We start from the raw sequence: 22550 nt of genomic DNA, 5'->3' as shown, positions 1-22550 counted from the left end.
TATTTTCTGAGATACACAGGTCGCCAGTTTTTATATTAGCTTCTTTTTTTTTTTTTTTAAGTTTGTCTCTTTTTTACATTTTTTTTTCCATTTATTTTTTTAACCCTTTCAGGACCAAGGGTCCTCGATGCATCAATGACCAGCCCCATTTTTTCAAATCTGACATGTGTCACTTTATGTGGTAATAACTCTGGAATTCTTTTGCCTATCCAATTGTTTTCTCGTGACATATTGTACTTTATGTTTAGTGGAAAAATTTGGTCAATAAATTCATAGCTTATTTGTGAAAAACCCCAAACTTTAAAGAAAATTTGCAAAAATTATAATTTTTCTAATTTTAAACGTAATCTAAATTGTAAAACAGATAGTAATACCACCCAAAATTGTTTCTAATTAACATCCTCCATATGTCTATTTTATATTTGCATTGTTTTTTGAACATTATTTTATTTTTCTAGGACGTTACATGGCTTAGAACTTTAGCAGCAATTTCTTACATTTTCAAGAAAATTTCTAAAGGTTATTTTGTCAAGGACCAGTTCCGTTCTGAAGTGGCTTTAAGGGCCTTATGTACTAGATAGACCCCATAAATCACCCCATTTTAAAAACTGCACCCCTCAAAGTATTCAAAACAGCATTCAGAAAGTTTATTAACCCTTTAGGCGTTTCACAGGAATTAAAGCATTTTTTTTGGCGAAATATGTAATACATTTTTTTCTGTAACACAGAAGGTTTTACCAGAGAACTGCAACTCAATATTTATTGCCGAGATTCTGCAGTTTTTAGAAATATCCCACATGTGGCTCTAGTATGATAATGGACTGAAGCACCGGCCTCAGAAGCAAAGGCGCACCTAGAGGATTTTGGGGCCTCCTTTTTTTAGAATATATTTTAGGCACCATGTCCGGTTTGAAGAGGTCTTGTGGTGCCAAAACAGTGGAATCTCCCCAAAAGTGGTTTGGGAAACTACACACCTCACGGAATTTATCTAGGGGTATAGTTAGCATCTTGACCCGACAGGTCTTTTGCTATATTTATTGGAATAGGTCTGTGAAAATGAAAATCTACTTTTTTTTCTGAAAAAATATAATGTCCTATTTACAAGGAATAAAGAATAAAAAGCACCCCACATCTTGTAAAGCTATTTCTCCCGATTACGGCAATACCCCATATGTGGTAATACACTGCTGTTTGCACCCACGGCAGAGCTCAGAAGGGAAGGAGCGCCATTTGGCTTTTGGAGCGCAGATTTTGCTTGGTAATAGTTCTGTTTTGGTGTTTTGCTGGTATTTCAGTTTATAATGTGGGGGTATATGTAAGCTGGGCAGAGTACATCAGGGCATAATAAGGGGTTAAATAAATAATTCATAGATTTGTGGCTGGTGTCGCACTGATAAATGGTGCCCAATCTTATCCACTTTTGGACACTCTGCACAATTTCTGTCGCTATATTCTGATCGCCAGAACTTATTTTTATTTTTTCTCCACCGGAGCCGTGCGAGGGCTTATTTGTTACGTTACAATCTGTAGTTTTTATTGGTACCATTTTAGGGTACATGTGATTTTTTGATCACTTTTTATTTGATTTTTTTGGCAAGCAAAGTGACAAAAAAAAACCATACATTTTGACAATGTTTTTGTCCTTTTTTTTTTTTTTACAGTTATCACTGTGCGCTATAAATGACATTTTACTTTATTCTGCAGGTCGGTACGATTACGGCGACACCATATGTATCTTTTTTTTTTATGTTTTGTGGCGTTTGCGCAATAAAATCACTTTTCTATAAAATTATTTATTTTTTGTGTCACCATATTCTGAGAGCCGTAATTTTTTTTAATTTTTCAGTCAAAAAAAAGCTGTGTAAGGGCTCATTTACACGAGCGTGTTATACGTCCGTGCAACGCGCGTGATTTTCACGCGCGTCGCACAGACCTATAATAGTCTATGGGGCCGTGCAGACAGGTGCGTGATTTTTACGCAGCGTGAGTCCCCTGCGAAAAACTCACGACATGTTCTATATTTGTTCGCACATCACGCGCCCATTGAAGTCAATGGGTGCGTGAAAACCACGCATGTCACACGGAAGCACTTCCGTGGGACAAGAGTGAATTGCGCAACAGCACTGAAAAGGATGAATAAAAACAAAAGCACCACGTGCTTTTCTGTTTACAAACATCCAAACGGAGTGTCATAATGATGGCGGCTGCGCAAAAATCACGCAGCCACGCATCATACGCTGATGACACACGGAGCTGCTAAGTGCCTTTTGCGCACGCAGAACGCCGCGTTTTTTGCGTGCGCAAAACGCACACGCTCGTGTAAACCCAGCCTAAGGGCTTGTTTTTTGCGGGACGGGTTGTAGTTTTGATTGGTATTATTTTGGGGTACATGCAAATTTTTGATCACTTTTTATTCTATATTTTGGGAGGGGTGATGACCAAAAAAAAGTGATGCTAGTATTGTTTTTTAATTTTTGCGGTGTTCACCGTGCGGGAAAATTAATATTATAGTTTTATAGTTGGGGGCGTTACGAACGCGGTGATACCAAATATGTGTACGGTTTTAACGGTTTATTTTTTTTCCTATAATAAGAGACAACTTATAGGAAAAAAAGCATTTTTTGGTTTTACACTTTTATAAAACATTTTTATTACTTTTTTATTTTTTACTTGAAGACCTGCAGCACTGATCGCTGCTATAATACATTACACTACCTAGGTAGTGTAACGTATTATAAACTGTCAGTGTGACGTTGACAGTCACACTGACAGGAAGCTTATGAGGACCAGCTGGTCCTCATAGACTTCCGTGAATGGCAGACCGGAGGCTGTTGTATGGCCTCCGGTTTTGCTATGCAACTGCGCCCGCAATCGGCCCTCGGGAAAGTTTGTTGTAGCAACAAACTTTCCAGTTTGTTGCTACAACAAACTTTCCCTGCGATCACATGATCGGGACCTGAACCAATCCTGTCCCGGTCATGTCTCCGGGACCAGAGGCAGGGGATAACAGCGCGATCCGGGTGTCAGCACTACTCTGAGACACCCGGATCGTGCTTTTAACACCCACTGTGAATTCACGTCGGCGCTGCACAGAGCCCAGCAAGCGCCGACGTGAATTTACAGTGGGCGGTCAGGAAGCGGTTAATACCGGTGATCATATTCTCTGCAGCCGAACCAATCTGTTCGGCTGTCAGAGAACAGGTTGCTGAGGAGCCACTGACACAGCCGGCGTCCGAGCGCTTTTCACAGCGCTACGCCGGCTGGAACAGAGATCTGTACATACACGTCCTGGCTGCACGGGGTATGTGCGAAAAGGACGTGAATATACAGATTGGCGGCATGAAAGGGTTAATACTACAAAGTGCCACTAAATAATATTTTTCAAAGATATCGAGGCACTCGCCGGATAATCCACAAACTTCTTTATTCCTGGATCTCGGTCAGGATGTGGAATTAGCCTACGGCCGTTTCACGTACGTACACGCTTCCTCAAGGCCGTAGGCTAATTCCATATCCTGACCGAGATCCAGGAATAAAGAAGTTTGTTGATTATTCGGTGAGTGCTTCGATATCTTCTATCTCGTTTTATTCAAGCTACATTGTGCTGTGCTGATCGATGAGCACCTCCTGGCAACTTGGCTGCTACAATCAGCAAAGATAAGAAAACCATTTGATATACTCCGTTTATACAAGTGATTCTGGTTCAGCAGTGCCAGCCGTTTTTTCCTTCTTCCTATTTAAAATAATATTTTTCAATTGAATCCCCCTTTGGCTGAGTTCACACGACCTATTTTCAGATGTAAACGAGGCGTATTATGCCTCGTTTTACGTCTGAAAATAGGGCTACAATACGTCGGCAAACATCTGCCCATTCATTTGAATGGGTTTGCCGACGTACTGTGCCGACGACCTGTCATTTAGACAAATATAATGGTGGTTTCTCTTGGCTCAAATACCCACAAAATCTCTCTCAGACCGGAGCAGGCAAAACTAAATTGGGTATGATCCAACAAATACCCTAAATAGCATATATAAAGTACAGTGAAGTTTACCGCTCAGACGGCACTGGTAACAGTCCAATATCATTCAGTATGGGCTCTCTCCCAGAAAAATGCAGTGGACAGTCCGCAATCCAATGAGGGTGTGGATGGTAATTCTTATCCTTGTAGTTCCACCAAGCTCCTTATCGTCTCCCTCCACATTCAAAGAACTCCTGGTAGGAAAAGGATCTTATGTCTCTAATAGATGGAAAAAGGAAGACACATAGTGCAACACCCTCTGCAAAAAGATTGCTCCGCGCCAAGTTTAATCCATACTCACAGAAGTAACAAGAAATAAAAGCATCAAGGTAAGTAAAAATCTTTAAAATTTCTAGGCGCCACGCCAAACACTCTCGCCCGACCCTGGGTTTCGCCCTTCCGGCTTCCTCTGGGGCATCACCCTCATTGGATTGCGAACTGTCCACTGCATTTTTCTGGGAGAGAGCCCTGACCTGTCATTTAGGCTGGGTTCACACGACCTATTTTCAGACGTAAACGAGGCATATTATGCCTCGCTTTACATCTGAAAATAGGGCTACAATACGTCGGCAAACATCTGCCCATTCATTTGAATAGGTTTGCCGACGTACTGTGCAGACGACCTGTCATTTACGCTTCGTCATTTGACAGCAGTCAAACGACGACGCGTAAATTGACTGCCTCGGCAAAGAAGTGCAGGACACTTGTTTGCAACGTAATTTGAGCCGTTCTTCATTGAAGTCAATGAAGAGCAGCTCAAGATTACGGGCGTCGAAGACGCCTCGCAAAATGCGAGGAGGAGCTTTTACGTCTGAAACGACGCAGCTGTTTTCTCCTGAAAACAGTCTGTCTTTTCAGACGTAAAAGCCACTTCTCGTGTGCACATACCCTTTCTGTTACAATTGTTTTTACATAGGGGATATATCATTTTTGGCCTTAAGGGCAGGGCTTTTAAACTGTAGTTTGGGCTAATGGTGGTGTTCGTTTTTCTATTCGTGTTCTATTTCTTTGTTTTACTATTATTTTCTGGGGGTTTAGTTTTTATTTCATTATCTATCTTACACATTGTACCCCTAATAAGGTCACAAAATACTTTTTTGTGACACTTTTACATTACATCATTTATTTATTTTATTGCTGATTTCCCCTGTAACTGGGGCTGACATATTAGCCCCAGTAACAGGCGAAATACAGCCTTCTCAGATACACTGCAGAGCTGATCTGGGTCTACTAAAACCCAGCATCTCCTGCCGCTACCGCTGGGACTGGAGCAGGCAGCATCATTACTGCTCTGATCTGTATACCTGGTTCTCATTGAGCATTGTTTATACAGCGATCAGGAAGGCAGGGACAGTAATAAATTGTCTCTGCCTTGTCTATAGCCAGATCCCGTCCCCTACAGCTGTAAAATTTTCTAATCTTTCAGAAACATCCCTGCAGAGTTATATGTAGACCATGAGTGGTTAATGATCTATATTTTTCAGAGTTCACGTTATCTTTTATCGTGGTAAGAACTGCATGTGAATTTGGAAAGTTTGGGTCCCCATACTGCATGTTAGTGTCTGAAATATCTCCACTCTTTAGTGATATAAATAGTATTTACATATTTTCCATTGTTCTCTTCCTAGGTCCTTCAAAACATGGTTCACTGTGCAGACCTCAGCAATCCCACCAAACCACTGGAGCTGTATCGCCAATGGACAGATAGGATCATTGTTGAATTCTTCCATCAGGGAGATCGAGAGCGGGAAAAGGGAATGGAGATCAGTCCCATGTGTGATAAGCACAATGCTTCTGTTGAAAAATCCCAGGTACTTCTCCACTTTGTTAAATTAATTGTTTAAGGCTGGACTCACACGTGCAGTTTTTGAGGCAGTTTTTTGAGCAAAATACAAAAGAGAGGAGACATATCAGTCTTTCCTTTATACTTTTCCTTCTTTTTGGATCCACTCCTGGCTTTAGCGCAAAAAAACTGCCACTAAAATTGCATGTATAATTCCAGTCTTAAAGGTGCACTCCCACAAAAATGTTTTTTTCGTTGGCCCATCAGAGAGGCATATTATGTAAATTGTGGTGACGGTAATCTTCTTACCGGTGGCTGTATTTCTGAGTTATCCACTCCCTTCTGGTCCTCAGCTGTGTCATGTGACCAGCAATAGGACTCTCCAGCAGCGACAGCGTCTCAGGTGTGGACAGGAAGTCAGTTTCTCTGTTTATTACTATCACAGCCTCGATGTGAGTCTTATACAATGCATTCGGGAAAGTCTTCAGACCCTTTACATTTTTTTCACATTTTGTTATGTTGAGAACTTGTGCTAAAATAAAAATTCAAGATTTTCCCCATTTTGCACTCAATACGCTATAATGACAAAGTAAAAACATAATGTTAGTAATATTTGCTAAATTATTGAAAAGGAAAAACTAAAATATTAAATTAAAGTAAGTACTCAGCGAAAACAGCCTCCAGTCTTCTTGGGTATGATGCCACAAGGTTCGCACACCTGGATTTGGGGATTTTCTGCCAATCTTCTCTGCAGACCCTCTCAAGCTTTGTCAGGTTGGATGGAGACCATCTGTGGACAGCCATTTTCAGGTCTCTCCAGAGATGTTCGATTGGGTTCAAGTCAGGGTGCTTGCTGGGCCACTCAAGGACATTCACAGAGTTGTCCCTAAGCCACTCCTGTGTTGTCTTGGCTGTGTGCTTACATTGTCTTGTTGGAAGGTAAACCTTCGGCCCAGTCTGAGGACGCTGGATTAGGTTTTCATTAAGAATATCTTTGTACTTTGCGCTATTCATTTCTCTCTCAACCATGACCAGTCTCCCTGTCCCAGTCGCTGAAAAACACACCCACAGCATGATTCTGCCACCACCATGCTTCACTGAAGTGGTGGTATTGGGCAGGTGATGAGCAGTGCCTGGTTTCCTCCAGGCACGACGCTTAGAATTGAGGCCAAAAAGTTAAATCTTGATTTCATCAGATCAAAGAATCTTGTTGCTTTTTTGCAAGCTCCTGGCGTGCTTTTATGTGTCTTTTACTGAAGGGAGGCTTCTTTCTGGCCACTCTGCCATAAAGCCCAGAATGGTGGAGTGCTGCAGTGATGGTTGACCTTCTGGAAGTTTCTCCCACACAGGATGTTTGGAACTCAGCCAGAGCGAGTTGGTTACCTCTCTTACCAAGGCCCTTCTCCACCGATTACTTGGTGGGGTGGCCAGCTCTAGGAAGAGTCCTGGTTGTTCCAAACTTCTTCCAATTAAGAATTATGGAGGCCACTATGCTCTTGGGAACTTTCAGTGCAGCAGAAATTTGTTGTACCCTTCTCCAGATTTGTGCCTCCACACAATCCTGTCTGAGCTCTACAGGCAGTTCTTTCCTCATGGCTTGGTTTTTGCTCTGATATGCATTGTCGGCTGTGAGACCTTATATAGACAGGGGTTGTGTCATGTCCAATCAAATGAATTTACCACAGATGGACTCCAATCAAGGTGTAGAAACATTTCAAAGATGATCTAGAGAAATGGGAGGCCCCCAGTGCTAAATTTCAAGTGTCATAGCAAAGGGTCTGAATAATTAAGTCCATACGAAACTTGAAATTTTCATTTTTAATAAAATTGCAAAAATTTCTAAAATTCTGTTTTCACTTTGTCATCATGGCGTATTGAGTGCAGAATGATGGGGAAAACGTGATTTTTTTTTTATTTTAGCACAAGGCCTCAACATAACAAAATGTGAAAAAAAGCACTGCATACACCACTGCTCGTTAATTTCAATACACTAACCAAATTATTAATTTATGTATATGAACAAAAGAAGCTGGTTTGTGATGAACATACATTTACTGTATTTAGGCAAATTAACATATTTTGTACTCTTGAATATTGTTTACAAATGAATTGAGCCTTGATTTCCTTACATTTTTCTCTCATCGAAGTGTTCACCCTTCGCAGCGATCACAGCAGTGCAAACGCGGGGGAATTTTGTTGGTCAACTTGTCTAAAGTTTCAGCTTTGATTGCAGCCCTCTTCTCTTGTAGCAACTCCCAAAGGTGATTTTGGCTTGTAACTTGCACATCTCGAACACACTTGTCCATATGATCCCAAAGGAGTTCAATTGGATTGCATTCGGGACTCTGGGGCAGCCAATCCATGTTCTTCAGCACCTGTTGTCGTTCTTTTGACTGAACATACTTTTTGGAAAGACAGGAGATATTTTTTAGATTTGTTATCTTGCTGTAGTGTGAAACCACAACCTATAAGACGGGTTCTGGATGGGGTGGCATGGAGCACCAGGATGTTGTGGTGGCACTTGGAGTTCATGATTCCTTAGATCTTTAGTAATTCACCAGCCGCACCACCTCCAAAACATCCCCTGACCATAATGAAACCTCCTCCATTCTTGACCGTGGGCTGAATGCCCGCTGCAATCATGCGCTCACCTGTCGCACAAGGAACAAACTTCTTATTCTTGGACCCAAACACCTCAAACTTCAATTAGTTTGTGAAAACAACCTTCTTTCACTGACTAGTCATCCAGCTCCTGTGCTTTTTAGCCCACAATAGCCTCTTATTTTTATTAACCGCTTCCCGACCGCCCACAGTAAATTCACGTCGGCATTTGCTGGGCTCTGTGCAGTGAATTCACGGTGGGTGTTAAAAGCGCGATCCGGGTGTCTCAGACTAGCGCTGACACCCGGATCGCGCTGTTAACCCCTGCCTCTGGTCCCGGAGACATGACCGGGACCTAATTGGTTCAGGTCCCGGTCATGTGATCGCAGGGAAAGTTTGTTGTAGCAACGAACTGGAAAGTTTGTTACTACAACAAACTGGAAAGTTTGTTGCTACAACAAACTTTCCCGGGGACCGATTGCAGGTGCTGCAGTCGGTTATAAGGCAGAACCGGAGGCCATACAACGGCCCCCGGGTCTGCCATGCACAGCAGCCTATGAGAACCAGCCGGAGGCCGGTTCACATAAGCTTCCTGTCAGTGTGACTCTCAGTCATAACGTGTTATTTTTCCGTTGACGGGGCTGTGTGAGGGCTTGTTTTTTGTGGAACGAGCTGTAATTTTTATTGGTTCCATTTTGGCATACATGCCATTTTTTTTTTTGTTTATCATTATTCAATTTTTGGGAGATGAAGAAACCAAAAAACAGCAATTCTAGTACTGTTTTTTTTTTTGTTTTTTTTTTGTTTTTTTACAGCGTTCACCGTGCAGTATAAACAACATGTTTTTTCTGTGCTTTATTACATAGTTACATAGTTAGTATGGCTGAAAAAAGACACATGTCCATCAAGTTCAACCAAGGGACAGGAAAAGGGAAGGAAAAATTTCTATACATAGGAGCTAATACTTTTTTGTTCTAGGAAATTATCTAAGCCTTTTTTAAAGCCATCTACTGTCCCTGCTGTGACCAGCTCCTGCGGTAGGCTATTCCATAGATTCACAGTTCTCACAGTAAAGAAGGTTGAACCTTTTTTTCTCCAGACGGAGGGAGTGCCCCCTTGTTTTTTGAGGGGGTTTTACATGGAACAGGATTTCACCATATTTTTTGTATGTGCCATTAATATATTTATATAAGTTAATCATGTCCCCCCTTAGTCGTCTTTTTTCAAGACTAAATAGGTTTAATTCTTTTAATCTTTCCTCATAACTTAAATTCTCCATGCCCCTAATTAGCTTCGTTGCTCGTCTTTGTATTTTTTCCAACTCCAGGGCATCCTTTCTATGAACTGGAGCCCAGAACTGAACTGCATATTCTAGATGAGGCCTCACTAATGCTTTGTAAAGTGGTAATATTACATCCCTGTCCCGTGAGTCCATGCTTCTTTTAATACACGACAATATCCTGCTGGCCTTTGAAGCAGCTGATTGACACTGCATGCTGTTATTTAGTTTATGATTTACAAGTACACCCAGATCCTTCTCAACAAGTGAATCCACTAGTGTAGCTCCCCCTAGGACATATGATGCATGCAGGTTGTTGGTACCCAGATGCATAACTTTACATTTATCTACATTAAACTTCATCTGCCAAGTGGACGCCCAAACACTTAGTTTGTTTAAATCCGCTTGCAATTCATGAACATCTTCCATAGACTGAACTATATTACATAGCTTGGTGTCATCTGAAAAAATAGAAATAGTGCTATTAATCCCATCCTCTATATCATTAATAAATAAGTTGAATAATAGTGGTCCCAGCACTGAACCCTGGGGTACACCACTTATTACCGGGGACCATTCAGAGTAGGAATCATTGACCACAACTCTCTGGATACGGTCCTTGAGCCAATTCTCAATCCAATTACAAACTATACTTTCTAAACCTATAGTCCTTAATTTACCCATTAGGCGTCTATGGGGGACAGTGTCAAATGCCTTTGCAAAGTCCAAAAACACTAAATCCACAGCGGCCCCTCTGTCTAGGCTTCTGTTTACCTCTTCATAAAAACAGATTAGGTTAGTTTGACAACTTCTGTCCTTAGTAAAACTGTGCTGGCTGTCACTTATAATACAATTTTTTGTCACATAATCCTGTATATAGTCCCTCAATAGCCCCTCAAACATTTTCCACACGATGGATGTTAAGCTTACTGGTCTATAATTACCCGGGGAAGACCTAGAGCCCTTTTTGAAAATAGGCACCACATTTGCCCTGCGCCAGTCCCTTGGCACTATACCAGTCACTAGAGATTCTCTGAATATTATGAAAAGGGGGACAGAAATAACTGAACTAAGCTCTTTAAGAATTCTAGGGTGTAACCCATCTGGTCCCGGGGCCTTGTGCACATTTATTTTATTTAATTTAGCTTGGACCATATCTACATTCATCCAGTTCAGTATATCAACTGATATATTAACAGCACTGGCACCGGCTACATCAGCTGCTCTTTCTTCAGTTGTATATACAGAGCTAAAGAACCCATTTAGTAACTCTGCCTTCTCTTGATCCCCTGTGACCAACTCCCCATTACCATTATCTAGGGGTCCTACATGTTCAGACCTTGGCTTTTTAGCATTTATATACTTGAAGAATTTTTGGGGATTTGTTTTACTATCCTTGGCCACCTGCCTTTCATTTTGTATTTTTGCTAATTTTATTACCTTTTTACAGATTTTATTAAGCTCTTTATATTTTACAAAGGCTGCAGATGTACCCTCAGATTTGTATTTTTTAAATGCCCTTTTTTTGTCATGTATTGCCCCTTTCACAGAAGGTGGAAGCCATGTGGGATTTAATTTGAGTCGTTTATACTTGTTACCTATAGGAATAAATTTTGCACTATGATAACTCAAAGTAGATTTGAAAATCTCCCATTTATCCCATTATATGACATTAGTTCTTCCCAGTCTATATCCTGAATTGCAGCCCTCATCCTGGGGAATTTGGCTTTCTTAAAATTAAATGTTTTTGCCCTCCCAGCCTGCGTTTGTTTTTTACAGTATAGGTAAAATGTAACTATATTGTGATCACTGTTACCGAGGTTTTCACAAACATTGACATTCCCAACAAGATCTGCATTATTAGAAATGACCAGATCCAACAGAGCTTCACCTCTAGTCGGGTCTTCCACAAACTGGCCCATAAAATTTTCCTGCAACAGGTTGAGGAAATGTCTCCCCTTTGCAGTTGAAGCCGAACCATGACACCAATTAATATCCCGGAAATTAAAATCTCCCATTATCACTACAGTACCCGCCTGTGCAGCCCGCTCCATCTGTTTATATAGCTGACCTTCCATCTCCTCAGTTATATTGGGGGGTCTATAGATTACACCAAAAGTAATTTTTTCAGTGTTTACCTCCCTTTGTAATTCCACCCACAAGGTTTCAACCTCCTCACAATCTTCACCCACTATTGTCTCTTTCACACTCGCCTTCATATCATTTCTCACTTACAGACATACACCACCGCCTTTCCTATTTGTCCTGTCTTTCCGAAACAGTGTAAAACCCTGTAGATTTACAGCCCAGTCATGTGAAGAGTCCAGCCATGTTTCAGCAACACCAACTATATCTATATTTTCTTCCAGTATTAAGGCCTCCAGCTCCCCCATTTTGCTTGCTAGATTTCTGGCATTTGTGAACATACACTTTAACTTGCCTGTCAGTTTTTCACTTTTATTATCAGAAATGTGATTTGACATTATTTGGGCATTTTTATTTACACTGCCGTTCTGTAACGAAACGTCCTCTCCCCACATTCTGTTTCTCCCCCCACCAATATAGTCTGACCCCTCTCTAACCTGGCTACCCCTTTTTTTTCTACATTGACCTCCCTCCTCAGCCCTAGTTTAAATACTCCACCACCCCAGCTAGAATTCTCTCCCCCAGCACAGCGGACCCCCTTCCATTTAGGTGCAAATCATCTGCAGAATACAGTTTGTACCCCAATGAAAAGTCAGCCCAGTGCTCTAAGAACCCAAATCCTTCTCCTCTACACCAAGACTGAAAGGGGTTGTCCCAAGTTGATAAATGAAGCTATAAAGCTCCCCCATGTAAAAATAAGAAGAATTCTAATTACCTGTCCGTCGTCCAGCGATGTCGTTTTCTTGCTATTCTTGATTGAAGTTGCGGTCGGTCCCTCTTTGTATCCTGCTCGTTGCCTAGGTTCCCGGCCACCGCTATTTACCTTTAGCGGTGGCCGCGCATGCGTAATGACATCCTCTGCGTCCTGAGCAGAGGATGTCATTTGCTCGTGAACGCGCATCTCGGCGCATGCGCAGAAGATGCAGTGGAAGGCACCCGTCGCAAGGAGAAGTCTGCGCTCCGCTAAAGGTAAGTGTGTATATGTTTGTGTGTGTGTCTGTGTTTGTGTATATGTGTGTGTGTGTGTGTTTGTGTGAGTGTATATATGGGTGTATTTGTGTGTATGTGTATATGTTTGTGTATTTTTTTGTGTATATGTGTGTGTTTGTGTGTGTGTGTGTATATATGGGTGTGTTTGTGTATATGTTTGTGTGTGTGTGTGTGTGTGTGTTTTTGTATATGTGTGGGTTTGTGTATGTGTTTGTGTATATATGGGTGTGTTTGTGTACATATGTTTGTGTGTATATGTGTATATGTTTGTGTATATGGGTGTGTTTGTGTATATATGGGTGTGTTTGTGTATATATGGGTGTGTTTGTGTATATGTTTGTGTGTGTGTGTATATTTGGGTGTGTTTGTGTACATGTGTTTGTGTATATGTTTGTGTGTATGTGTGTGTGTGTGTGTGTGTGTGTGTATATATGGGTGTGTTTGTGTATATATGGGTGTGTTTGTGTATATATGGGTGTGTTTGTGTGTGTGTGTTTGTGTATGTGTGTTTGTGTATATTTGGGTGTGTTTGTGTACATGTGTTTGTGTGTATATGTGTGTGTGTATATGTGTGTGTGTGTGTTTGTGTATATATGGGTGTGTTTGTGCATATGTGTATATGTTTGTGTGTATGTGTGTGTATTTTTGTATATGTATATTTGTGTATATGTGTGTTTGTGTATATATGGGTGTGTTTGTGTACATGTGTTTGTGTGTATATGTGTGTTTTTTGGAGTTTATGTGTGTGTGTGTTTGTGTATATATGGGTGTGTTTGTGCATATGTGTATAGGTTTGTGTGTGTTTTTGTATACATGTGTGTTTGTGTATATATGGGTGTGTTTGTGTATATATGGGTGTTTGTGTATATATGGGTGTGTTTGTGTATATGTGTGTGTGTGTTTGTGTATGTGTGTTTGTGTATATTTGGGTGTGTTTGTGTACATGTGTTTGTGTATATGTTTGTGTGTGTGTATATGTGTGTGTGTTTTGTGTTTATGTGTGTGTGTGTGTATATATGGGTGTGTTTGTGCATATGTGTATATGTTTGTGTGTATATGTTTCTGTATTTTTGTATATGTATATTTGTGTGTTTGTGTATATGTGTGTTTGTGTATATATGGGTGTGTTTGTGTACATGTGTTTGTGTATAGGTTTGTGTGTATATGTGTGTTTTTTGGAGTTTGTGTGTGTGTTTGTGTATATATGGGTGTGTTTGTGTATATATGGGTATGTTTGTGTATATGTTTGTGTTTGTGTATGTGTGTTTGTGTATATTTGGGTGTGTTTGTGTACATGTGTTTGTGTACATGTGTTTGTGTACATGTGTTTGTGTACATGTGTTTGTGTACATGTGTTTGTGTACATGTGTTTGTGTACATGTGTTTGTGTACGTTTGTGTGTGTGTATGTGTGTGTGTGTGTGTGTGTGTGTGTGTTTGTGTATATATGGGTGTGTTTGTGCATGTGTATATGTTTGTGTGTATATGTTTGTGTGTTTTTGTATATGTGTTTGTGTATATGTGTGTGTTTGTGTATATATGGGTGTGTTTGTGTATATGTTTGTGTGTTTGTGTATATATGGGTGTTTGTGTACATGTGTTTGTGTATATGTTTGTGTGTATATGTGTGTGTTTGTGTGTATATGTGTGTTTGTGTATATGTGTTTATGTGTGTGTGTGTATGTGTAATATATGGGTGTGTGTTTATATGTGTTTGTGTATATGTTTGTGTGTGGTTTTTTGTGTGTGTGTAGGAGAGTATAAGTATCGGTATTGTTCACATTGATAACTTTTTTTTTATGTTGTTGCAGATTTTGATGTACCAATTCGACTACGTCTTCGATTCGTTGGACTACTGCGTAGATCTACGTTTTTTGAAAATTTTAATAAAATGATTAACGAGGGTTTTGTTGGGGATTTCTTATTTCAATAAAAAAAAATTGTCTTTGTGGTTTTTTTTCAAACTTTATTAGTGCCTAGATAATGGTAGTTGGCTGATTGACAGCGTCCATTATAAAGGCTGTACTTAGTGTTAGCCGGTGCAGAGGCTAGCACTAACCACCCATTATTACCCCGGTACCCACCACCACCAGGGGTGCCGGGAAGAGCTTGGTACGATCCAGTACCCGACCATCTGTTGTGATGGTCGGGTACTGGGGCGGCCGTAGGTTGGTATTATGAGGCTGGGAAGGGCCAAAAACAGTGGACCTTCCCACCCTTGTAATGCTAGGCTGCTGCTGCTGCTGTGTTGTATCGGGCTGGTTATAAAAATGTGGGGGACCCCCACGTCGTTTTTTTTAAAAAATTTAACAATAGACGTTGGGTCCCCCACATTTTTAATAACCAGCCATATACAAGGCCGCAGCAGCCTGGCATTACACGGGTGGGAGGGGCCACTGGTTTAGTACATTCCCAGGCTAATAACACTGTGTTGTTTGTGGCTGGTTATGAAAAAATTGGGTGTAACCCCATGTCTTTTTAATAAAAATAATAAATAAATAATAAAAAAAAATGACGTGGGGTCCCCCCCATTTTTATAACCAGCCAGATACAACACAGCAGCAGCAGCCTAGCATTACAAGGGTGGGAAGGTCCACTGTTTTTGGCCCTTCCCAGCCTCATAATACCAGCCTGCGGCCGCCCCAGAGCCCGACCATCACAATAGATGGTCGGGTACTGGATCGTACCCAGCTCTTCCCGGCACCCCTGGTGGTGGTGGGTACCGGGGTAATAATGGTGTTTAGTGTTAGCCTCTGTACCGGCTAACACTAAGCCTCCCCTTAGTAATGGACCTTGTCACTCAGACAGCGGCCATTACTAAAGTGATAGTAGTAAAACTTGAAAATAAAACACAAAGATATAGATAGAATATTTTATTGAAATAAAGCACCCCCAACACAACCCTCATTAACCATTTTATTGATGAAAAAAAAAGCGTCATCTAAGTAGTCCTCGAAACCGACGTAGTCCAAACACCAAACCTGTAAAAAATCAAAAATATTTTAAAAAAAATGAAATAAAACATGTCGTAGGCTTAGTTTCACTTTCATGTGTGATACTGACTGAAATACCATGTATAGAAGCCTGCGGCAAAGTTGGCTTAGATACAGGGCGCCAGCAGACAGTATCATACATGGCCATACAGACATTTATACAAACAAACATACATACATACATGCAAACATACATGCACATATAGACATACATACAAACATACATACAAGCAAACATACATACAAGCAAACATACATACAAGCAAACATACATGCAAGCAAACATACATGCAAGCAAACATTCATACATGCAAGCAAACATGCATACATACAAGCAAACATACATACAAGCAAACATACATGCAAGCAAACATTCATACATGCAAGCAAACATGCATACATACAAGCAAACATACATACAAGCAAACATACATACAAGCAAACATACATACAAGCAAACATACATGCAAGCAAACATACATGCAAACATACATACATGCAAACATACATGCACATATACGCATACAAACATGACAACATACATACAAAAAAACATACATACATGCAAACATACATACATGCATGCACATATACACATACAAATATGACAACATACATACATACAAACAAGCAAACATACATACATACATACATACAAGCAAACATACATGCAAACATACACATACATGCACATATACACATACAAACATGACAACATACATACAAGCAAACATACATACATGCAAGCAAACATACATACATGCAAGCAAACATACATACATGCAAGCAAACATACATACATACAAGCAAACATACATACAAGCAAACATACATACAAACATACATACATGCAAACATACATACATACATACATACATACATGCAAACATACATACATACATACATACATACATGCAAACATACATGCATGCAAACATACATACATGCAAACATACATGCACATATACACATACAAATATGACAACATACATACAAGCAAACATACATACATACATCAAGCAAACATACATACATACATACAAGCAAACATACATACATGCAAACATACACATACATGCACATATACACATACAAACATGACAACATACATACATACATACAAGCAAACATACATACAAGCAAACATACATACATGCAAGCAAACATACATACATACAAGCAAACATACATACATGCAAACATACATACATACAAACATACATGCATACAAACATGCATGCAAACATACATACATGCAAACATACATACATGCAAACATACATGCACATATACACATACAAACATGACAACATACATACAAGAAAACATACATACATACATACATACATGCAAACATGCATGCACATATACACATACATGACAACATACATACAAAAATAAACTCACCTAAGACGTTCCCACGAAGAGCTGAACGGTCCCGTCACTTTTCTTCTCCCATTCACAAGAACATAGCGGTGGGCGCAGATTACGTAATCACGTGGGCCTGATATGATTACGTCATCTGCGCCACAACGCATTGTTACTATGAATGCGAGCGGCGCCAAGAAGAAGGAAGATGGCAAGTGACGGGATCGTTCAGAGCGCCGTTAGAACGTCTTAGGTGAGTTTATTTTTTATATATATTTTTAGTTGTTCGCCGGGTGCTGATGCAGCACCGGTACGGCGGCTACAAACATTACATGTAGTGACAGGGTTGGGGGGGGGGGAAGTTGTTTGCCGAAACGGGGTGAATGTAATGTAGTGTAGTGTAGGGTTGATGACATTCACGGTAAGTTCGTCTCAATCGGGCTTACCATGCCCGCTTGAGACGAACATTCTCCCGATGTTGCTAGAACTACAGTATCTAGCAACATCGGGAGCGCGCACACTGCAGAGCGGAGCGGCTTGATTGACATCAAGCCGCTCACGCCCCTTTTTAGAAAAGATAACCAGCACTTGCTGAGTTATCAAGTGTAAAAAAAAGGCACTTAGGAAATGAATTTTTTAAATTTTTTAACAGCAAAGGTTTTACATTTCATTTCCTGCTTAGAATGTTTAAAAAAAAAATTTGAGTCAACTTGGGACAACCCCTTTAAGCCATGCATTTAACTCCCTGAGTTCCCTGTCTTTCCTGTGATGCGCATGGCACAGGCAGTATTCCTGAGAATACAACCTTGGAGGTCCTTCCCTTCAGCTTGTAGCCTAGTTCTTTAAAATTATTCTTAGGCTGGGTTCACATGACCTATTTTCAGACGTAAACGAGGCGTATTATGCCTCGTTTTACGTCTCAAAATAGGGCTACAATACGTCAGCAAACATCTGCCCATTCATTTGAATGGGTTTGCCGACGTACTGTGCCGACGACCTGTAATTTACGCGTCGTCGTTTGACACCTGTCAAACGACGACGCGTAAATGGACTGCCTCGGCAAAGAAGTGCAGGACACTTCTTTGCCACGTAATTTGAGCTGTTCTTCATTGAACTCAATGAAGCACAGCTCAAGATTTACGAGCGTCTCAGACGCCTCGCAAAATGCGAGGAGGAGCATTTACGTGTGAAACGAGGCAGCTGTTTTCTCTTGAAAACAGTCTGTCTTTTCACACGTAAATGACAGCTAGCGTGTGAACATACCCTTAAGGTTCCTCCACCTACCATTTATTCTGTCGTTGGTACCGACATGGACCACGACAGCTGGATCATCACCAGCCCCTCCCAGCAATTTGTCCACCCGTTCCCCCACATGCCGAACCCTGGCACCAGGGAGACAGCAAACCATTCGGTTGAGGTGGTCTTGGCGACAAATTATTCTATCCGTCTTCCTGATTATAGAATCCCCTACGACTATCAATTGTCTTGGCTTACCTGCATTACCATCCCGCCGACTACTAGATGGCCTGTTCTCCCGGATGTTAGGGAGATCAGTATCCACTAGGGCTGCCATTTCTGAGACCGACACCCTCGCATCATCACCCAACTTGGCAATTTTGGTTGGAATGTCAGAAACCGGATCGGCCTTCCTTTTCTTTGACCCCTTTCTACTGCCCCTAACTACATTAACCCAGCTACTTGCATGGTCCTGCTCACCCATGTCTTCACCCTCCAGTTCTGACCCACTAACTGCATGCTCCGTGAGCAGCATGCTCCGCTCAAGATTGTCTATCCTCCTCAGTGTTGCATTTTGCTCCTCCAGATCTCTAATGCGATCTTCCAGGTGACCAACATGCTCACATCTGCCACAGAGGTATTCACCCTGGAACTCCGGCTCCAGTCGGGCATACATATGGCAAACTGTGCACTGAAGAAAACCTCCAATCTTGCTATCCATTATCCCAGTTACAAAAAAACAGCGAACAGTTGTTAATGTAAAAAGAAAAAGAAGAAGAGTACTTACTCGGGCTTAACTCCGGTTTTTGGAACTCCACTTGATATACAAACCACTTGTTTTTTCAAGCCCACAGAGCAGGCTCCACAGAGTACTGAGGCCTGATTTATACCACCTGGGACCAGCTAACCCCTCCCCCTAGTCAGCTGCTCAGCAGGAAGTAAGCTGCAAAGAAAAAATGGTTTTAAATTATGTCACTTTTGCAAACTTTGTAGCAAGCAAGCAATCAATACATATATCACATACACTGGCCCCCCACTTTGTCACACACAACACAGTAAGTCAATACGGTTTTTGGAACTCCACTTGATATACAAACCACTTGTTTTTTCAAGCCCACAGAGCTTATTCTGAGGGTCGATACGATTGCAGCGATACCAAATTTATATTGTTTTTTTTTACGTTTTACTAATTTCCCACAATAAAAAGACTCTTTTCTACAAAAATCATGTTTTAGTGTTGCCATTTTCTGACAGCCATAACTTTTTTATTTTTCAGTTCATATCACTGTGGGAGGGCTTGTTTTTTGTGTGACGAACTGTATTTTCGTGGTTGTGTTCAGATGGCACTGGTTTCTTTTGGGTGCTCGACGTAGGGTCCCAACCCGGGTATAGGTTAAGAATTTGTAGTCGGCACACCTTGCTTGTGTTACAAAAATATATATCTTTATTGGATGGATGCCAGAGGCTACATGTGCGACGTCAACGTTTCGGTCGATAAGACCTTCGTCGGGCACTGAGCCGTGCTGGGGACTGGATCGGTGCAAAATATAATGCGTATGTAGCGCTGCTATAGTGAGTACTGGGCGGCTTACCACTCTTGATGGGCGCTGTATTTTCGATTGGTGCCATTTTGGGGTACTTGCGACTTTTTGATCACTTTTTATTATATATTTTTTGAGACAAGATGACCAAAAAAAGAAATGCTGTATGGTATTTTTATAGTTCAGGCCGTCCCAAACGCGGTGATACCTATTATGTATAGTTTTTATTCTTTTTTTTTTTTTCTAATTATAAAGGACTTGATCAGGGAAACAGGGTGATTATTGTTATTATTACTTAAAACTTTTCATTTATTTATTTTTCGTAGACATATATATTTTTTTTACACTTACCTGGAGACTTGAGTATCTGATCTTCCGATCCCCTGTACAATACACTGCACTACATATGTATTGCAGTGTGTTGTAACTGTCATTCTTCATCTGACAGTTAGCATATTAGGTCCTGCAGGACCTAATAGGCTTCAGTACCTGGCCGACCAGGAAGCCATTACAAGGCTTCCTGGTTGTCATAGCAACCATCGGCACCCACGATATCTCACAGGGGGGGTCCTGTGGGGGTACAGAGGGAGCCCCCTCCCTCTGTCAACCACTTAGATGCGGCAGTCGCTATTGACGTCCGCATTTAAGGGGTTAAACGGCCACGATGGGCGGTAACTGCCATCGCCGCCGTTGCAGCGGGATGTCAGCTGTATATTACTGCTGACACCTGCTGAAGATGAAGCGAGCACAGCTCCTGTGCCCGCTTCATCTACAGGGCGTGACTGTACACCATATTGCGGGAATGTACTGTTAATCAGGATGTACAGTCACGCCTATTTGCGGGAAGGGGTTACAAAAAGAGGGTGGGTCAAAAAATGCTACAGGGAACGCAAAGTGACCCTGTTAAACAATACCAGGTCTCCCTGTCTAAACAGAGCAACACCCCTAATGAAGTGACGGCCCCGACCTCCATCCTATACCCTAGACGCCCTGTTATTGGCCTATCCAATTTAATAGTCTAGAGAATTGGTTGGGGTGTAAACATACAGTGAGATTTGGTGTAATACCAATAGGTCAAAAAAAGAAGTAAAAAACAGCAGCGCAGTATTCAGATAAATAACATACTGGCCTATATCCCTCAAGGATAGAAAAGGTGTATAATAAAAAGTAATAATGTACACGTTACATTCCAGATCTCATTGGCCTTATGTTTCTCTAATAGAAGGAGGTACTGCATATAAAAAAAAGAAACAAAATAAGTACAGATAATAAACACAGTTTTCATGCGTTTCCCCTGGTAAAATTAACGGCTAATTTCATGAGATCTGGAATGTAATGTGTATGTTATTACTTTTTATTATACACCTTTTCTATCCTTGAGGGATATAGACCAGTATGTTATTTATCTGAATACTAGGGTATAGGTTGGAGGTCGGGCGGTCCCTTCAGTAGAGGCGTTGTTTAGGCAGGGTGACCTTGTAGGTTTTAACAGCAGCCCCGTTTCTTCAGAAACTACAGTTTTCAATTCAATTTATATAAATGTATAAATATAATGCATGCCAGTTCTGAAAGTGTTCAAAACCGTAGATAGACTTATTTCTGTGCAAAAGATATGTATCACGTTCATCCTTTATAGAGAAAACAATAAGCAGCAGTGTATATTCTTAAAAACTTTTTTGAACATCTTTAAAAAAAAAGTCTCACTGCGAACTTTGATCAACTTTGTTTACTTCCAGGGTAAAAAAATCTGTCCATGGTTATGTGATGGACGTGGCTCATTAGAGGACATAGCTCTGATAACTGTATTCTCTTCTGCACCTGTCATCACAACAAGACCAGTACAGATTTTTATTAATGAAGGTTTCCATTGAATGATAGAAAGCAGAGACAGAGATCATAGGCTGCTGACACTAGGACACGAAAATAAGGGTATGTTCACACACTGTTTACGGACGTAATTCGGGCATTTTACGCCTCGAATTACGTCCGAAAATGCGCCTCAATAGCGTTGGCAAACATCTGCCCATTGAAAGCAATGGGCTGACGTTTGTCTGTTCACACGAGACGTATATTTACGCGTCGCTGTCAAAAGACGGCACGTAAATAGACGCCCGCGCCAAAGAAGTGTCCTGTCACTTCTTGGGACGTAATTGGAGCCGTTATTCATTGACTCCAATGAAAAGCAGCGCCAATTACGTCCGTAATGGACGCGACGTTCAAGCGCCTGCACATGCCGTTACGGCTGAAATTACGGGGATGTTTCCTCCTGAAAACATCCCCGGAATTTCAGCCGTTACGGGCGCTGCCGTGTGAACATACCCTAAGTGTTAATTCTGCCTACCAAGCTATACCTCACCTGCAGACACTGAGCTATCCAGTTTTAGATTTAGTGTCTGTAGGAGGTAGACCTACGTACTTTGCATGTCCATCCACCTTTTTTTCAATTTTTGTGGATACATGGTCGACTTAATCACCCTGTTACCCCATAACAAGGAGGAAGAACAGTGCGGCCTAACCTCACTGTTGTCTGCGCTACTCCCTGTTTACCCACAAGCCGTGGGGTCACTCTTAGTTACAGACAGTGCCCTCTCCCTGC

General features: G+C 41.2%; 1 protein-coding gene across 2 annotated transcripts in view; it reads left to right on the top strand.

Moving 5' to 3' along the window:
- Nucleotides 1-22550, top strand: part of PDE4C (phosphodiesterase 4C) — a 224205-nt gene that overhangs the window by 181625 nt on the left and 20030 nt on the right. For both annotated transcript variants that reach the window (XM_075863060.1, XM_075863068.1), the window contains one exon: nt 5648-5830. In XM_075863060.1, coding sequence (XP_075719175.1) covers nt 5648-5830 — 183 coding nt within the window. The remainder of the gene's footprint in view (nt 1-5647; nt 5831-22550) is intronic.

This window comes from Rhinoderma darwinii, chromosome 1, assembly GCF_050947455.1.
Source record: "Rhinoderma darwinii isolate aRhiDar2 chromosome 1, aRhiDar2.hap1, whole genome shotgun sequence".
In the NCBI taxonomy this organism is placed as follows: Eukaryota; Metazoa; Chordata; class Amphibia; order Anura; family Rhinodermatidae; genus Rhinoderma; species Rhinoderma darwinii.
This window is presented reverse-complemented; position numbering and strand designations above follow the sequence as displayed.